The sequence below is a fragment of the Ascidiella aspersa genome, chromosome 7 (genome assembly GCF_963924565.1).
Source record: "Ascidiella aspersa chromosome 7, kaAscAspe10.2, whole genome shotgun sequence".
NCBI lineage: Eukaryota > Metazoa > Chordata > Ascidiacea > Phlebobranchia > Ascidiidae > Ascidiella > Ascidiella aspersa.
In genome coordinates this window covers 22,113,790-22,133,695 of record NC_139453.1, presented here as the reverse complement: position 1 = coordinate 22,133,695, position 19,906 = coordinate 22,113,790, and the positions used below count along the sequence as shown (strand labels likewise).

General features: G+C 35.7%; 1 protein-coding gene and 1 non-coding gene across 4 annotated transcripts; both read left to right on the top strand.

Moving 5' to 3' along the window:
• Nucleotides 1-1,074: 1,074 nt before the first annotated feature.
• Nucleotides 1,075-19,766, top strand: LOC146138334 (uncharacterized). 3 transcript variants are annotated; one of them, XM_083393310.1, is made up of 19 exons: nucleotides 1,075-1,271; nucleotides 2,601-2,677; nucleotides 3,382-3,722; nucleotides 4,423-5,129; nucleotides 5,699-5,787; nucleotides 6,023-6,386; nucleotides 8,057-8,150; nucleotides 8,438-8,549; nucleotides 8,695-8,921; nucleotides 9,421-9,488; nucleotides 10,309-10,405; nucleotides 11,162-11,233; nucleotides 11,860-11,955; nucleotides 12,830-12,986; nucleotides 13,690-13,768; nucleotides 14,136-14,210; nucleotides 15,346-15,425; nucleotides 18,180-18,225; nucleotides 18,304-19,766. In XM_083393310.1, the coding sequence occupies exons 2-19, from the start codon at nucleotides 2,640-2,642 to the stop codon at nucleotides 18,391-18,393; spliced, it is 2,832 nt and encodes a 943-aa protein (XP_083249436.1). In that variant the 5' UTR covers nucleotides 1,075-1,271; nucleotides 2,601-2,639; the 3' UTR covers nucleotides 18,394-19,766. The 3 variants fall into 3 exon arrangements, with proteins under 3 accessions (XP_083249436.1, XP_083249437.1, XP_083249438.1); XM_083393312.1 differs by lacking the exon at nucleotides 1,075-1,271 and adding an exon at nucleotides 2,402-2,441; XM_083393311.1 differs by lacking the exon at nucleotides 1,075-1,271 and having other exon boundaries at nucleotides 1,327-2,677.
• Nucleotides 15,048-15,122, top strand: Trnaq-uug (transfer RNA glutamine (anticodon UUG)). Its single transcript has one exon. It is a non-coding gene; the product is annotated as a tRNA-Gln (tRNA).
• Nucleotides 19,767-19,906: the final 140 nt, after the last annotated feature.

Genomic DNA, 19,906 nt, shown 5'->3' with positions numbered 1-19,906 from the left:
TTAAAAATTTTGAATAATACTGTTGAAGTTCTAAAGCCAACTATTCAAATTCCAGAAACTATGAATAATTTTTGTGTTGCCATAAATAAAGTTTATCAGCTTTTACTAGTAGTTTAGCACAGTGCTTTTTAATGAAATTTCCATCCGCACTTTTTTATTTTGGAAATTTCCATCCGCACGAAACAAGCACAGTAAGTTTGCAACCTTTAGTTTTATTTGTTGTGAAATAACAATGAAAGGGTTTGTGTATTGAAACCATATGCGTAAGCCTTGACCGATATAAAATAGATAGCTTAAGCTGCAATGAACCACTATACCAGAGTACCAGACTATATTGCTGTAGCTGTAACGCATAAGTGGGCGCACCAGCTTATTTGATTACTGTATTACACATAATAAAAAGTAATAACATGCACCATTTTCATTCGCACATTTTTCCGCAAGACGTTAGTCATCCGCATTAAAATTTTTTTCATCCGCACAATGCGTACCATCCCACGGATTAAAAAGAACTGGTTTAGCATATTTGTTTGAATGCTATGTATGTCAGAGTATGACAGTGGGCTTTCTAGATTAACAGGGTCTCTTTCTATATCAATAAAGTGGCTATTTGACCGGATAGCTCTTTCATGCTTCGGCCAATACATGGTTATTTATTGATTTAGGTTAGGGTTAGCATTCGGGTGGGTGTAGTAATGTGTCCATACTATAGGCTATTTGACCGGATACCTCTTTAAAGCTTGCACCCGTTAGTGATTTATATGTTGGTTTTAAAGCAGGATTGAGAGGATGACGTTGTAAAATTCCCCAACTTTTTACTTGAAAAGAATAGTAACTTAAAAAGTTGTATCATTCAAAATTTAGATGCCACCCAACTTATTTTCACTTGTACCTGACTTGGTAATTTAATTAAGCAAAACAATTTTCGCCTTAATGCCAATTATTAGCTACTTGATACACTATCTGTTAGTTGTATGGCTGCAACACAATGGTCAGCAATCTAAAGTTACAGGATTTCGGTCACTTAGTAAGGTATTGGTTATAATTGAGTTATAGTCTGTTTCTCACAATTCCCAAGGGTCATCTAAATTTACCCCAAGAGATTTAATATTAAACTTTTTCAATTGAAAGTTTCTCTGCCTGGCTTTTATAAGACCAGGATGTTTAAAATGTTTATTTTATTATTAGACAATATCATTATTATTTATTTATTTATGAATAGCTGCTTTGTATTAATTTAAAATCGACCGCCTGAAGATGAAAGCTTACAGGTAAGCTTTTAAAATATATATATATTTATTTTTGCAATACTTTCTAATAGTTTTTATAATAATTGTAACATAAGGTATGTTTCTTGACCTATAATGTCGTTCGATTCAATTATCAAGTGTATGGGTTGTTCACAAAAGCATTCCAATATTCCAAACAAATACAACATGTCAAAAGGGCGTAAATCACATGTAATGCCAACAGATCCTATTCCTGTTTCCTTTCTCTAAAGCTGTAACTTGATCTTGCTTTATTTTGCTTCGTTCCAAACAATGTAATTTTAAGTGCCATCAGATGGGGCTGACTCTACCCACCTAAGAGTCCTTAAGGCTATTTAACTTAAAGCTGAAACGTGAAGGCCTACTAGGCATCTAAAAGCTGGCAGGCGGAATTTTTTGTAGAGCAGAACCTGAAGTGGTTGCGGAGTGGTGTTAAATCGTGGCGCAACTGTTGTTCACTAATTGGGTCCTGTCCGACAACTATTCTGTTGGAACTTAGCCTAGATTAAATATATTTTGTATAACTGATTTTGGTAAACCCAGTACACTAAGAGATAAACTCTTTCATTTTAATTGTTTAATTTGATGGACTCAGATAAGGTGCTGTAATTCATATTGCGACCTGCCCATGTTGTGCATATAGGCATAGGCTCTTTAGTGTAATTTATTTCTATAGTTTATTGTGGAAATGTTTGCTTTTTTGACCGGACATCACATAATGAACAATGCATTGTTTCTTATCAGTCGATATAGGTATTGATTTAGCCGGCCCACTGACTCATTGTCTTTGATTGTTGGCGGCAACGTGCCTGATAGTCTTGAGCTAATATTTGAATTGTCTAAGACTCACTTCAGCAAACTAACATGTATCAACCAGGTTCCTGTTTTTAATGGTCACAGAACAGATGATCAAAGACTGTTTCAGACATAGATTTTTACCCTTTTTTGTCAAACAATATGCTTTCAAATGGCTAATGGGTTCATTTGGGATAATTGCATGTTGTCGGTTAGAAGTCTAGTTCAGACAGTTTGAAAATGGCATTTACCTTTTAATTGTTGCATTGTCAGTTCAAGGCATCCCGTCAACCAGTTGGCAGTTCAATAGTTTTTATTGTTTTTTTGTTGTTGTATAGATTTTATTAACATTTGGTGTTTAAATTACATTTGCAATGGGTAAGTTTTTCTTGAACAGTTGTAACTATTGCTTTTTAACCTTCAATATGTTATTTATTTTCCAAAACAATTATATAAAATTATTCTGTAAATCAAAGTTGTTTAGAAGATTTTACATGTATCTGAAATATTTTTTTAAAGTAATCATTTATTTTGTAGATCACTTAAAGGTTGACGTTCACAGCAAGCATTTTTGCAATGAAAATGTCTGTGAAGTCAAGAATACCCCATGGAAAGTAAGTAGAGATGTATATATTTATACTTTAATATATGGCTCAGTGATTTTCACTCCAGACTTAACATATGTTTCTAGCAAAATCGTATTGTGTCTGTATATGTAAATATAGTTAGACCACCCCTGGAAAGGCTGGTATATAATATATGAATTAGAACTGAAAACTGTAAAAACTGTAGGACTAGAGGACAAAAGAATGATTGATATTACATTTTTGGAACGATACCAATACTCAATGTTTTTGCCAAGCAATTCCAAACCCAATTTATTTTTATATTCAAAATGATACTAATTTAAATTAATGGAATTTAAAATGCAAAAACATTCAAGTTAATTACCTATTTATTCCTACAATACCTTAAGTTGCATATTAATTTTGACGCTGAACACAGTAAGCCATAACACTATATTAAATCAGTTACATCTTAGTCATAAAAATCAAAAGACAAAGTTACAAGTTTAAAATAAAAAAAATGTGTTTGCTTTTAAGTAAACTCTGTAAACTCTTTTTTTGTGGAAAAGGGATTGTCAAAATATAATATCTGCCCAAATTTACTGATACCATTATATGAGTAGAAACAGAATATTGTCCGATATTACATGCCAACCGACTAATCTGTCTATGCTTAAAGGGGACTGTAAAAAGAATATTTTATTTGAAGTATTATTTTGAAAAAGATATCTAGATGATATATATGTTTACAGGTCAGCGAAGAGTTCTGGTCTGCCTGTTGCCAGTAGACTTCCTCACCCTAAATCTAGGCTGAAGTCATCAGCCACATCGAAAATCAAATCTCTTGGTGTGTCTTCACCTCCCACCTTTAATATTCCTCTGGAGCCAGAAGAAAACGGCAACAACGTAGCTTTCATCTGTTCGCCAAATCCTAGTGTAAACAACAATAACAGCTACTTGCATAGGCCTGGAGAAGACAGTCTCCCGTTGCATGAAAACTATTTAGAAGGTCGTGCGAATTTCGATGAACACTGTGAAGTCCTTTCTGTTTCCTCTGCTGGCCTTTCGCCTATCAAACATTTAGAAACAGACGGTAAAAATATTGTTGTTCTATATACATAAAAATTGGAATTCATATATTACTAAAACTATTTCCAATCAGTAGGACAGAATGCTGGAGACTTGGCTACGGTGCCATCTGAAGAATAAGCCATAAAATCTAATTGATGCAAAAATATGTATTTGGTACCAAAAAACATTTCTGCTTCGAAGCAAAACAAGTTATTAGCCTTGTTTTAACACATAATCACACATAAAATCAATCTCATATATTTTCTGACAAGCATGATTTTGCATGAAAATTCTATACTAGAATTGGTGGAAACTAATTTAGTTCTGCTATTCTAAAAAACTATGTAAGTGCAAAACTTATTGTTTAGTGGAAGAAAAGGCAGTGCTAGGCATATAAATAATGTATAATTTTTAAAACTACTTAAATTTCATTATAGAATTGTTGTGTGTTTGCAGTTTTACTTTGACTAGCATTGCATCTATAAATAGAATATGACTTTTTTACAATGCATCTCTACTTTTTCCTTTTAAAGGCTTTTTAAAGGTATATTTTACCACATATATTTTTTCAATGTGACATCAATATTTGAGGAGAGCTAACTTATATAATACCACCATTTTGGAACAACTTTGCAATCCAACTAAGTTGATGTATTTTTATCAATTTAGGTCAAACTATATATCAAATTTTACTAAAAAAACATTCCTTTTTGTACACATAGATTCCAACAGTTTGGTGTGCAGTGAAGACCTAGATAATTCCTCGTTTACCTCATTTATCGACAACCACTCTTTGCACCTTGACACTGACAACTACCAATCGCCACTTCTAGTTGACAACCATGCGCCAGACCTAATCGCATTCCGGAGATTTCAGGAGATACTTTCTCCGAAATCCGAATCGGGAAGAACAAGTCCCTGTACTCCAAAAGAACAAACCCCAACTCGAGGAAGATTACCGCTACCATCCTCTGCAGCTTTAAAACCAAGTGGCAGACTTTTAAAAAAGGCTAAAAACTTTCCGAAAAGCAAATCAGCGCAAACAGGAAATAAAGCTTCACCTGTAACCAAAGGGGAGCTCAAATCAGCCAAGACAAGGGGGCCTGTACAGCAGGATAAAGTCGGCCTTCCTAGTGAAAAACTATCGCCTGCACAAGCAATGGATTATGTGAGGACACTTACAGGTGCCAGCGAAGCATCGTCAACTACTTTGGCAACCCGAAGGCGCTCACGAGGCTATGGAGAGTCAAGCGCAATGCAGAGATACAATGGGAAAGCTGATATCAGCGAAAAAACTTTCCAGAAAGTTTCCGGACCCTCTCGTACTTCCGCGTCTTCTAAGGGAAGTGGAAAATGGTCAAGTGATATTGACTCGGCCATGAATGTTCCTCGCAGGAATTCAAGGCAACTGTCAGGAGATGAATTTAAGGTAATTTTAATTACTTCAAGGCCATTAGTCAAATCAGCTTGTTGATTGTTTTATGTGGATCAATGATGCCAATGAAACAGACATCTCATTTCACTGCAAATGGTATGGTTAGTAACCTAGTTGGAGTATTAGGAACTTTACTTTTTTTTAATCACTTTATCCTTGTCCAGTTTTTCACCAGATGCATAAATCTACAAATAATTATTTCAGTCACTTTTGTTTCTTTATGATTCTTAAATAGTTACACTTGTGACAGATAAGCACAACATAATTACGCTCACATATGTACAACATTTTAGGCTTTGAAAAATGTTTTAAATTTAAGTTAATCTTGACATGTCAAGAGTAGTTCTATAAATGTTGTGGTTATGTCACAGATTAACTGTATTTCAAGTATATATACGTTAACACCTTTTTGAAATTCAGTTAACTGACAAAGTTATTATAATAATGTTACATAGTGAATTAATCCCTTGGGTAATTGATTAAAACAGTCGTACACCAAATAGCTTCATCAGCCAATAAATTCTAAGGATAATTTTTAAATTACATGCTTTTTTATTTTACAGAGTTCAAGTGAAACTCTTTCAACACGAGTAGAGAGAAGAAAACAATATCAATCCAGTGTTAAAACAGAAACTGCAAATGTTGATGTTCGGTAGGTGTTTTTGTAAAATGAAGTCTTCACGAAATAACTATATTTAATTGGAATTTTTTTATATTTAGCAATTAATATATTATCTAATGTTTATAATATTTACCATTTCCTTTTATTTAACGTTTATGTAAATATAAAGATTTAACTTAAAGATTTAAGGCAGCTGTATATATTAGCATATTAGCAATTAAATATTTGACTGTATTAAAACTATTTAATACTCTTATCTTTATAGAGCTGTCATAGGTTCTGTCAACAAGAAAAATGCTGGTGTCAAAAGTCCGCGGATCGCCCGACCAGTTGTGCGCCCGCCAAGACTGAGAAACAGACTTATAAACAGCCAAGAATCTCTATCGTCCGATGAAAAATTAGTTGAAGACGATCTACCAGAGAAAACCATCACTTCCACCAATGAGATTTCGGAGTCTTCGGATAAACCTCAAAAAGCCTGCGAGAATGCTGATACTTCAGACACTGAAGAATTGCCTGAACCAAGAATCAATCTCAATCGTAGGTCAAGTGTACCAGCACAGAGCGAAATAAGACTCAATTCTGGACGAAGTAGACCAAGAAGACGGGCATCAGAGCATTTTAACAAGGTAAATATCTTTACTTTAAATTAATTGTTTTTGTGTATTTTTCTGTTAGGAGATAATTATTTTTTGTTTTGAGATATTTCACAACAAAAACTTTTAACCATGAAAACATTTATTTTTTAAATTTTATTAAAATATATAGCCTTGCAGTCAAATACTATAGGTGTTTGTAACTTGTTTTACCAATTTTATGTTAACCGTTTTCAAAGGGCGTCATATGAAACACCAATATGCCATTTAAAGTTGAATTCAGTGCAAACATGAAAACTTATTGTGTGAACAGGAAAATGCATGTATAACACTTTCATTTGTGCTTTGAAATTGCTCAGTTGAGTGCAGGCTATTTGAAAGCTAGTTGTTAGCTAATTGGGATTTTGAGCTGCTGGATTAACAACTGCTTACCTAAATTGGAATTAGTTGTGGAGTATGTTTTCTACTTAGGATTTATTGTTATTAAAATGGCTAAAACTTGGTTTAACCTAACCTGAAGTTCATATATAGTACATGATTGTGATCAAAATGTCACTCATTGGGAAAATGGCAACTGCTGCATGATTTGTAAGATGTGTGGCACTTGTATTGTGTTCTCCTATAGTTTTTTGAAAAGCATAGTCGCGAAACAGGAATTTATTCAAGCTGCAACATCCAGTTTAGAGAATTAGCAAAATAGATTTTTTTTTTGATTTTCACACTAGTATATATAAATATATATTGTATATATATGGAAAGAAGGTGGATATTTGCATTGACAGATTTCTGTTAGGGTTATTTTAGTGTTTCAATTGAGGGAAGTGTTTTATTGGCAGCAACAAATTGACAAACAGTTGTATGTCAGGTTTTGGTTTTTCATGTCAGAAACCTGACATTATTCATGGATAAATTAGTAGCAAGTCAAACCACGGGTCCCAGAGTGGCATAATTTATTCCCATAGGTGGTTCTGTCATTTAAAGGCATGTGAGATACACCAGTAAATTAATTATTCAATGTCAATGTGTACTGGCATTGCTCAGTTTAGTATGAAAATTCTGCTTACTGGAAGTAGTAGTATCACCATGAGAAAGTAGTCGTGCATCCATTGTACTTGTTGCAGATAGATTTAGCATTTTAGTGAAGGTTGCCCGAAAGTGTATTAGGGTGTATAACTGATGAGACATGCTGCACCACAGATTTGTTCCAGGATTAAGACATTGCGATGTAAGTTATTCTATTATTGGTTGCTGTTGATTTACAAGGTGTTAAGTGAAAAAAATGTGTTGTCATAAAAAGCAGAATATAATTACAAAGCATCCATAGTAGCCTTAAATACATCTGGTGTTCAAAATATTTTTCTTAGAGCCAGGGTACATTAACCCTATGTAAAGTTGTAAAAATAAATGAAGAGTCTCATTAATCTTGAACAGTTTTTGTTGTTTTAGGAGTGTTTAAATTGGAATTTGGCCCTTTAAATGTTTATCTCTTTTGGGGGATTTGCCGGAATGTTTAACAAATAGGCTATACAATGTATACTAGTACAATACTTATTATGTTGATATTCTTGTAATTACAGTTAAAGTTACTTTATCATTCTGATATGAGCTATTACAATAGCAAAACTGCTATAATTATGAACTTGATATGTATTGTTTTTTTGACTAAAATTGACATTACAAAAACCCATGTTTTATTTTCCCAGCGCTTATTGTCTGGCAACAGTGATGAAAGTGGATACAGTACCAACACTGCTTCGTCCTCTTACACTGATGGCAACCAACCAGATCGCGCTGCAGGTAAAGGGTACTTTTTGAATGGCTGCAAATGTTGTATATTTTGAAATTGTAGAATACAGTTTTATAAAACTAAAACATAAAAAAGTTAATTTTTTAAGGTTATGTACTTAATTTACAATATGTGTTATATGACAAAATTCTGTTAAAATTTTATTATCAAATCTTTCTTTGTTTGTTTTTTAATTTAGAAACTGAATCAACTGCAAGTTTTAACCGGTTTATATATTAAAAAGTTTTAATCAGTTTGACAAAAAAAACTCTAATAATTCTTGATGCTATTTGTTAAGGAGACTCCGTTAAGCATGACATTGCACGAATGCAAGAGCGCCTGAAACAGAATGAGCGTTACAAGGGAATACTTGAAAACCCAGAAATTGTAACATTCGGCCATTGGAGGGTGTAAGTCTTTATTTGACCTTTTCTATTTGCAGATTTTGCAAATAAAAAAATAGATTTCTTAGTTCAGTCCATCACATTTTTTTAGTAAATTTAATATCAACTGCTCGTACTTAAGATTGACACAATAAGTTTATTTGTTATCCAGCAAACAAGAGGGCAACTATGCTCCAGAAGAAATGTATGGCGTCACTGAAAGAAGGCGGATACGTTCTTCCAGTGGAAGTGTTTCCCCTGTTAGAAAAGTGTTGTCTCCTGAAAAAGAGTCGCTTTCTGCAACTCTTAATAGTCAGATGCAAGAAACAGAACATAATAAGGAGAGCAAGTTGTCCGAAGTAGAAGAAAACAATGTGTTTGCAACTGACAACAAAACAGGTAGCTAACGTATTAGTTAACCAACATTTCGGTTTTGTTTACTCTGTATGAGTGTTAACACTTTAAATCAGTGAATTTTGTAAATGTTAGTTATTTTAACTGGCTACCGAATTGAACTCCCCATATATTTACTGAGAATTCCTTATTTCACAAATCGATTTTTCAGTGTTAAATGAACTTGCGGTAAAGGTAATTAAAAAATAATTTTTATTTAAGAAAAAGGAAAAAAATGGTACCTTTGAAAGCAAATATTTGTGATACAGCTCCAATAGATAATTATATTTATACCAAAATAAATAAATGTCATCAATATCAATTCGTTTAACCATATTCAAGCAACACACATTTATGTAATCTTAGATGCCTTTGTAACCTGAATAAACTTCCACTATATTTTATCACAACTTTTTAGTCAACTTGGATAAAAATATTGTTTGGTGTAAATTTTTAAGGCAATTTCATGTTAATCTCCGCTGTAATCTGCAACATGTATTTTCAGCAAAGCACAACGATCGATCAAAGCAGGTCAATTTCGAGGAAGATGATCCAAATCTTAGTGCAATGGAGGTAAACATTTGGTTTGGTGGTTTCGCTTAAAAAACAATTTATCGCTTCAAAGTAAGAAAACACGTTGTATCTATCTTGGGAATTGTAGCGCAACGTCTCTTCTGTCTGCGAGGATATGACCTGTCTGTTTCCCTTGCTTGGTAGAATACTATATGGTATCCACATAGTAAAAGAAAAGTGTTTTGCGTTATATTTTGACCTTTTGCCACCTTACCCTGTTTTAAAGGAATAATTTCAATTTAAAGGAATAATTTTTATGTGACGGCGTGACGCCTCTGTCAATAATAGACAGTTTTGTTCATTGTTTGTGGTTTAAATTTCCGTTCATAAAATTTGTCTGTTAGGAGGCCTTCCCTTCTGGGAAAATATTTGGTAAACTGAAGCCCGTTGCGCCTCATATGCGGACCGCTTGGTTCATCTTGTTTAGCCTTGACGTATTCTTATAGTGATCAAAGCAGTTTCGTGATAAGGTTTAACGGTTTACTGCTGTAAAACCCCTTGATAAACAAGACTCCAACAAAACAAGAATGTTTAATACTGCGAACCAAACTAATGTCAAGATTAGTGCACGATTTATTAGTCGTGAACAAAAAATTATAAAAATTGATCGACATTACGTTTCGTAATATAGTTTCTGCTAAATATATATATGTTCAACTTGAACCTCCTGAAAGTTGTTTTAGCGAACTGAACAAGGTATGTGACGATTTGAAGAGTTCAATTAACGAATCGGCAAGTATACTTCTGCGAATCTATCACAATCATATTTAAACTTATACTTATTTGAAGTAATTGGTAATGTTGTCTTATCACTCCCAAGGACCTGCCCAGTTTAAACAGCACGGCTTTGATGGGCGACTACTCCATCAGAAGCACCCTTTCCAGTCCTGAGAAGCCACAAGTCCATTCTGATCAAAGTATGCGAACCCTTCTATACTTAACAAACAATGCATAAATTATTGATTTTGTTGTACGCCTTTCTTGTCAAAAAATTGGTGCTAGAACAGCAATTTAACTCACGCCTGTTGACATCGCTCGTTCTTTATAAGCAGCAATTAAACTCACGCCTGTTGATAGCTGAGTAATAAGGCGTAAAGTAGACCCGGATGTTTTACTTTTGTTGCAATGTTGCACTAAATATGTGTTTTGGGAATCACCTTGACCCTTGAAAGATAAATATCGACCTTTTTTCCTGTTCAGTAACAGCAGAATAGTCTATACTCTATAGCAAAGCTAGCAATTGAAGTAAAACACTATTAAAAGATCTTAAAAGACATATATATTTTAAGATCTTTTATTAGTGTCTGACTTGAATAACTAACTTTGCAAGACTGTTCTGCTGTTGTTACATTTCATACAATAATGGCAAAGCTTTTTGTCTTGTTTTTGATATTTTTACTTTTAGAAAAAACCCAATAACTCGTTCGTAAAAACGAGCCTACATTTTGAAACTTAACATTTATATTAATATGGTACATACTGAAACGTAATGTATAAACGCGAATATTGGTGTATGTGCAACTAAACAATTAAACGCATCAGACCCAAATTAAACCTCATTTTTAACATCAGACCCAAATTAAACCTCATTCGAGTTGGCAGAATTGGGTGGCTAACATTCCATAATTAACATTATTAAACCAATAAAACTTTTCCCTTCTATCGTTTCGCAGATGCCCCACACCGTGACAAGACAATTCTCACACCGAGCCAGCACCGAGCTGTGAACAAGCTGTTGGAAGGAGGTCGAGTAGCTGTGACTATTACCTTGCGCCCGATTTTAATTAGGGCCGCGAGCTGCCAGCCGCTGTAGGATCGCGTTAGTCGATTAGACGACATGCTTTATGCTTCTGCAAATAGCATCGCCCTACCTAGGCCCAACGCTAATAATCAACGTTAATTTATTGAACGCTTTGTTGTCTCGGTTGGCAAACGTTGTCGAGCGTTGCGAGTTAACTATTTAATGATTGTTTGGATTGCGGTCTGCTAAACTTAAATGGCTCACCTTGAACGGCGAAATTGGAAGAACCTGCGCGTTCTTTGGCGCTACCGAAACCCGCAAGGTATGTGGCAAAAACGTGAGACAGCATTTTAACTTTGAAGCGAATAAAAAAGCAAGTATTTCGTGATCATATTTTCGTTTTGAGATTTTTGTGAACGAAATGTGGAAAATCATGCAATACAGCTTTTTGCGCAATTGTTTTCTTGTTTTGAAAGTGGCCGAACTGTAAACACCCTTGAAAAGGGCTTAACATTTCTCTATTTAAACGACTGGCTGGCAGGTAAAACTAGTGTTTCGAACAATGCAGACGCCTTCTGAAGTTTGCCAGGAAAACGGCCACATTTTTTTATTTGTTTTTGTTTACAACAGGTTTGAATGGGATGATGGACCAGGACCACCTCGCCAACATAGAGTCGACTGAAACAGCCCAAGCTGAACTCTACGCGAGCCCTCTTCGAACCAGAGGTGAGCTAAGTTTGCGTTTGTTTTGCAACATCCGCAGTTTAGCATCGGATTGTTTAATTCTTATACTCTCGTGTAAAACAAGAACAGCATATTTTTAACTGATCGATTGGATTGTAAAATTTATCATTACGAAGCTGGTCTAGAAATCGAAAAAGTAAAAAAAATAATAGACAAACGATCTTATAAAAAGGTAACGTCAGTTAAATCTATCTTAAACATTAACAAAATGTCTGTTTCGGGTATGCTGGTATCATGTTGTCTGTAAATTAAAAGCTTGCCTTATTTTTATGATTTATCATAAATGTGTGACGTAAGAACACGACGACGAAAAACCTATTAACGCAAAATTTCTGATGGCTGTCTGTTTTTTCCATTTTTGGGCATAATATTGCTAAATTTTTATTGGGGGCCATTTTAAAACAATACGAAGTAGCAATATATTTTTAACAAGTTGAACAAGCTATCGCAGTAAAATCTATATGCTTCTGTTTGTACGAGCAATACCGTTCTTCCTCCAATTAGACCACCCAACATTTTCGTAATGGCGCGATATTTAACGAATGGTGATAAAGCAAAAAAAAATGTTTGCATAAGAACACAACGAAAGTTATATTTACGCAATATTTCAAAGTAGCAATATTTGTCAAACAAGTTAAACATCTTATCACAGTAAAATCTATATGCTTCTGTTTGTACGAGCAATACCGTCCTTTCCTTGTACTGTGACACCCAACAGTTTCGTAATGTTGCGGTATTCATTGAATGGTGATACAGTCCCCCAATAAAGAACGAGCGATGTTTCGACATCAACAAACTGTCCAATGCATGAGCAAACCGTCTAAACCTCGCTCCCTTTATTCCTCCTCTTCCGCAGCCGCATCCGACGACATCCAAAGGATGGAGAGTCGTGCGGCCTCCGGTGTCGATCTGGAGGCAAAGCTGGACGAGATGCAGGAGGAATACAAGATCGTCAGGTCGGCGCTCGAGCAACTTTACAAAGTGCTAGAGAGCGAGGAAACGCACAAGAAGAGGTGGGTCCTTAAACGCGTGTTTTATTTCGTTTTTTGTTATTAGACCGTAGCCCAGTGGTTGTTAAACTTTTTTTAACGCCAACCCCCCCAAAAAAATTTAAAGATATCTATAAAAAAGGATGATTGTTGGTTCGCACTGTACATGCGTTTTGCGTTAACATAAATCGTCAGTAGCTTAAGCATAAAAAACGCTAAAGTTGAAATACTTAAACTTTGGGCGACTCTTTCTGTTCGGAGCGTGGAAATTTCGGTTCGAAGCGTGGAAATTCCCCTAAACCTTGCAACGCGTTACGTAATTTGGTGAAGCTATAGCGTTTTTCGCGCAAGACGCTACTGTGACCAACCATTATGGCATAAAGACAGTTCTGTTTTCGGGTGAAATAAATACTTTTATTTGGGTATACTTAAAACATGCTAAAAAATCTTGACGCTTTTTTTTCGCGATTGACGTTTACGCATTTTAAACGCTTAAGCTTTAACGACGTTTCAAAAATATATATCCCGCTGTTTATACTTGAGCTTCACTACGATTAAAGTGTTCGTCAGGCAGGTGGTTCAGTTACGTTGGGCCGTGAAACTCGATTCTGTAAAATCACAGTAAAAAGTCGTTGTTGACGTCAAAGCAGCCGTAACGTCGTATTCGTTAGCGGCCTAAATCGATCCGAGACTCTGGTCGTCTAACCGCGTTTCTGTTTTTTTGCAGGCAAGAAACTGAGATCGCGAACCTGACGCGCAAAAACGACGAACTGCATCAGCAGAACGACAACCTCAACAAACTTCTGGTAAGCCGTCGTCGGTTTAGGGCAGGCATGAGCAAAATTTCGCCTTTACTATTTTGCAAAACATTTCAGGTATGGATTTGTTAATTGAATAAAGAGCGCAATGTTTTTTTGTTGATAAAGGTCCTATAGAACGAAATAATTCCAAGGGTACGCTTTTAAATTTCAATATTATATTCGCTTCCTGAACCCTGGCTTTGTTATGCTAGTTTCAATAAAATTGCATTTCGTCAGATATAAACATAATCCTATTACCTCGTAGCGCGAGTAAGAGGGTTAGATGTCGTTTGAAAAGGCGAACTAAGTATCGCATGGAATTGCAACGGCCTTAATTTTTTACTTGATAAGAATTTATGTTTTGTTTCTCAAGGAAATTCAACAAACGGTGCAGCAATCGCAAAAGCGGGAGCAACTGCGCATGCGCGGCAACCAGCCCTGCACTTCGGTGAGACGCAAAATGTTTTACAATTTTTTTTTTTTTTTTATTAATATTCATCTTTACAGACTTAATGTGAATATTCTGATAACGAAATGTTAAATACACTTTATTTTCAGTACAAATGGTCGATTATGTAATTGAAGTCCACGAGTCTATCTTCATATTATCGTTTACCTCTTGGCAGGAGCTTAAATCGCTTTAATTCATGTTGCTCTAATGTGATTTCAATGAATACGATATGGTAGAAAGGGATTTTGCGCTGCAATAGTTTCTGGACCGTTTTGAGCAGTGGTTCCTTAACTTTTGCAGATTGCGGCAAACTGAGAAATTTTAAAAATAATCACCCTCTGCCTTAATACAAAACAAATTTGCTGCAACAAAGGATTATTCTGGAAATTTTATTGCCACGGTTGCTCCTGGCAATAGGTAAATGGCGTAATATTTTATGTTATCTAAATTATAAAAACACGGTGTACAAAGTCTCACATGATTAACGGCATGTCTACCTGTATTACAAATAAATGAAAGACACACACAAACATATGTGTTTAATAACATCTGTGATCTAGCCCCTCGGAAGTTGCTTTATGACCAACGATTACGGCTTCCGTATCAATAGTACACCGAAAAGCCATCTTCGGTGTACTATTGATACGGAAGCCGTAATCGTTGGTCATAAAGCAACTTCCGAGGGGCTAGATCACAGATGTTATTAAACACATATGTTTGTGTGTGTCTTTCATTGATTGATACGGACTGATGATCCCCCAGTGTGAAGTTGCTTGTACTAACAAAATGTGCAAGTATTGGCGCATGGTTGCTTCTCGACTTGCTCCTCTCTGAGCCTGCATAGCTCAGTTGGTAGAGCGACCGTCCCGGCTTGACCGGAGGTCGTGAGTTCGAACCTCACTGCAGGCCAGTTGTTTTTCTGGCTTGCTCTGCTTGCATCATAGATCGACAGATTCGGCGAATCTGCGATGGCTTTTCGGTGTATTACAAATAGGTTGAATTTAAAAATTAAATATAGTTTCGTGGCGCTATTATCTCTTGAGGCACAAAGTTTGAAAGCGTCAGCTCAACATAGGTTTATTTTTAACAGATTTAATGTAATTGTATAATCTATAATTTAATTTTGTTGCAGATATCCAGCAATCATGTTTCGACTCAAACCCAGCAGGAATCCGACTCGACTAAGCCAACTTGGTACAAAACGGAACTCAGGTAATATCAGCAGCGCGAATACCAAATTTGCGTTATCCGCTTTTTTCTATTAACGACTGGTTTGGGGGTTGAGTCGTTGTCTTCCGCGACCAACTAATCGCTAAATTAAATGTTGTTCTTTTGAGCAAACAGCGTTTGTACAACTTGAGTTCGTGTTTCACTTTAATGAGAGTGTTTTCGCACGGCCTTGTTTTCGTTATTCTTCTTAATAACAACTATATTGTACTTTTTTGTACGCCATGGCAATTAGCATCATGACTTTTAAGGTTAATATATGTAACAAATTTACAGATATTATATAACTGGACGTACCATTACTTACGTCAGTGCTGACCTACTGTGTGTTAGTATTTAATTAACTTTTAAGTTCATTTATTGATTTTTTTATCAAGCTTTCGATTGTGCTTGAAGAAATAGGTAAGACCACGCGCAGCTCAATGTAGCGATGCACGGTGGTGTTTATGTGTGACGTAACGATTTAGACGTTGTGACGTCACCGTTTGGCTTATGTTGTTTCAGACTGTCGCGCGTACCAATATACGTTGTGGTGCCGGTCAGGTAACGACAATAGTGTGTAATGGGCTACGTAGTCGCCATGTAGAATCGCTCTCACATAATACCCGCTTTATCGTTATCTATTTACAATTATCATTCACGCTATTCGACATTTACCCGGAAATGTCTCCCCGAAAAATTCCCGATGACCAAAAAATCAGTCAAATGAAGGGGTCACCAACCTTTTTTTTGATTTATTCGGATAACTGTAACAACTGACAATCATGGGCCAGGTTAAAAGTTGTGTGTCAAAATTATTAGACCTGTTATTAAAAAACTGTGGGAAGGCTAGGCAAATTATTTAACAAAAAATAGTCCGCTATATCAAATTTTCCTTTATTATAAAATTTCATCAACATCTAGTTTAGATTTGCATGCGACACACTTTTACGAATATAGACTATTAATAGACGCATTTTATTATTATGTCGCGTCCAGGGAGAATTGTATCGCAGCTCCTAGTTTGGTATCTGATGTCTTATCCCGGTTTTCCCGGAAAATAAACTTTTATTTTGCAAAATATGAAGCGTAAGTTCGCCACCACCATTTTCGTGTGTCAATTTTTCAAGGGTTTTTCCGAAACCCGTGGCAATGTGTTGTGCTTTTATTCACATCTGATCGATAGCTTAAGCTCCTTGCAATAGAGAAATAGATCGATGTGCGTAAAATATTAATCGGTGTATAGCGCCGAACGTCATAATGGACACCATTGATGGCGCATGTTGTCTGTGACTTGTCTTCATTTGCTGGTGGTAGTTACGTACAAATCAGCGCATAAAATCCAGAGATCTCGTTTGACAAAAATCGGGGGTTTGACAAAAAAATTTATAGTACAGGGAATCTTTTAAACCGATGGGCCGAATATGTATTTGTCCGAACGCATTTGTCAACGATCAGATTCACCTTAACTAATTGTTGGCAAACTGAGCTCTATTCTTCAGGTGGTCCCCATTCGTCAGTATACTGTTGATAAGGGGCTTTTGTGCAGTATGGAATAAACGCCTATACTCTTACATTTAAACATGCGTCAGTTTTACAGCTACAGAAGTTGCCAGACCATAGAAGCTATATTGCGTGAGCGACAACATATTTAACCAAATTAGTGCCGGTATTCTCTGTAGATTTGCAAATAAAAGCTTGGCAACATGTTTTATTTAAATGGGCCATAAAACTAGACTCGTCCGAGTATTTGTGCCGCGGACATTCAACTAAAGCAGGGGTTCTTAAACTTTTTTTTATCGCGGACCCCTAAAATTTTTTTTGCTTTGAATGGACCCCGGTAAACAGGAAATTCTCCAAAATGACGTCATAAATTGACGTCACAAAACAAATAGACTTCATGACTCTGTTATTTCGGTCCGAAAAATGTGAAAGTTAAATGGAGCCTAACTATACATTCATTCCAAAACCGTTTAATTTTAAATTAAAGTGTTTTCTTTTAAAAATTGATTGCTTTAAGTATACACTAGTTTTTAACTAGGCCACCATGGACCCCCTAAAACTAGTTCACGGACCCCCAGGGGGTCCATGGACCCCAGTTTAAGAACCCCTGAACTAAAGACTTACTCGGGCAATATATTTTGCTCCGCACGTTGGAAAACTCCTGTATGTAACGACGTTTTGACAGCGGATACCAGCTGACTTTTCCTTTGCGGTCAACAATTAAAACAAGAATACGTATCCTGCTTTAATAGTGTTAGAACTGGATTCATGCGACTTCATTTTTCATGCGACACAGGACCATTTAATTTCCACTTGGAACCAATAGCCAGCCCAAAGCGACCGGGTCGTACAATTTCTGGTTATAATCCAGCCTCCACTTAATGCTTTTAGTTAGACTAACAAAAATAACTGATTTTCTCAACGGCCACTACCAGAAAATTGTGACTGGCTCCATGGGACCATAAGTGTTTAAGCGGCCGTAAGTGCGAATTAATAAAATAGCTCACCTGGCAAACTACCTGTTTCCCACCTGACCTTATCGAGTCAAATTAATTTCCTTACTTCGATAGCCTCGATACGTTGTATGCTACATACCACATTATTGGGACAAATATCAAACCGCACCGCTTTTTCATTAACAAACTACAAAACGATGTGCAAACATTATTATTGCCAATTTCGCCAATTTATTTCATTGAGTTAAGTGAGATTTTCTTGTTGTCTTACACTTTTTAACGCTGTTCTTCTCGATTGCAGCACTGTTGGATCCAAGTTGGAAAATGCAGTCACCCAACTTCACCAGGTAAAAATTCTTTCTTCATGTTAGGCGGGTCATTTTCTAAATCGCTTTTCAACAGCATTTATTATTTTGCTTGTTTAGATACTTAACCTCAAGGACGAATTCAGCGAGAAAGTAAACGACGCTGAACAAAAGCTCAAGTCGCTAATGTCGGTTGTCAACGAATCATAAAAGCACTGCCCATTCAGCTGCCCGTAATAGCCCAGCGTGTTTTTTACTTGATTTTAGTAATAACGACGCAAAGGTTCAGTTGGCCCGCCTGGTTATTAAAAAAGTTCGCAGCAACAGCTTGGAACAGCTTTTTCGTGATACAATTTAGTGGTATATGCGATTTTTTGTAAGGCTAATAATTCCGTGCCTACAAAAATATTTTATTTTGGAAAAATTTAAGAGCAACTTAAACGATCTGTTTCAAAAGTATAGCAGTACTTTTTTTTGACAAATTTTTAGTCGTTACCCATATTTCTGCCGCGTACAGCATTTATTCTTCAAAGCTATCTAACTTTTTTAGTAAGTTTGATAATTTTTGCTACAAGTCTTGCCTGTAGCTGTTACTCAGCATTTAACCTTTCTGCAAAAATGTGAATAATTTTAGCTGTGTGTATACCCACGATTCCATTTCCTTCTGCAATGTACGAAATATTACAATTTGGTCCGGCCTTTTCGCGCTTTAAATGTACAAAAGTGTGGATACCGAATAATTATATAAAATTCGTAAAGCATAATATAGATTATATGTGTTCGTGTTCTGACTGTGCTTTTTTCGTTTCACGTGTTTTTGGCGTCTGCTCTTAACCGTAATTTATCACAAGGCACCCCAAAGTTGCAATTTTTTTGTACTCCACGCTTTGTATCTAAGACTGTGCACCCACTTTAAAGTACGTGTTAAAACAATTACTGTGTTACAAGTTTTTTCGCAAGCTATTCGAATTCGATAGGCAGATGTTGTACAACAGGTTAAAATCATCATTGATCAAAACCGCTATCAATTTGCCACCACTTTCCGAAATTTTGTGTTCGTGTCGTTATAGTTGCGATGTTAGACACTGTTAATGAAGGTTTGCAATAAAATGATATATTAAAAGCTATATCATAGAAAGTTTTTGACCTGTACATGCTAAACAAAATAATCCATGGATAAATGATTAAAATTCCAACATACAAAAATTGGTGAGAAAAGTGATTCTCACTGTTTGCAGTGGCACATTTTCGTAAATTAAAAAAAAATAACCTATTTGTATAACAAATAGACATGCGAGCAAGCAAAGATGCGAGACTTCATAGAACATTGTCTGTTATCAGGGGTAACCAAACTGGGCCCAGGATGCAAAATAAAGCTAAAGTTGAATTCAATTTTAAATCAAACGACAAATTTCATAAAGGTTTCCAAATCTTTGCAGTTGTCCGGCCCGCGACCACCAGCCCTCAAGGCTCTTTATAAATGTTTTACTGTAGTAAGGGCCATCGATAAGTTTAAATTGCATGGTTTTGTGGTGTGTCACGAATTTGCGTTATTGCTTGTGTGCCGCAAGCTTAAAATGTGTAACAACCACTTGTTTAGAAGCTCGACGTCACTGAAAAATAAGCTTAAACCGACTAATATTGTGTAACATATTGTGTTTCGAGTTTTAGTTCAGCATGACATAGCATGATTTTTGTTCAGAACTATAGGTTGGTTAATAGC

What these genes read in the sequence shown, in the direction of transcription:
- LOC146138334 (XM_083393310.1), top strand. Translation starts at nt 2,640, where the DNA reads ATGAAAATGTCTGTGAAGTCAAGAATACCCCATGGAAA. An exon ending in GAGCCCTCTTCGAACCAGAG is followed by an intron (nt 11,956 to 12,829) that starts GTGAGCTAAGTT and finishes CCTCTTCCGCAG; the next exon opens with CCGCATCCGACGACATCCAA. An exon ending in TGGTACAAAACGGAACTCAG is followed by an intron (nt 15,426 to 18,179) that starts GTAATATCAGCA and finishes TCTCGATTGCAG; the next exon opens with CACTGTTGGATCCAAGTTGG.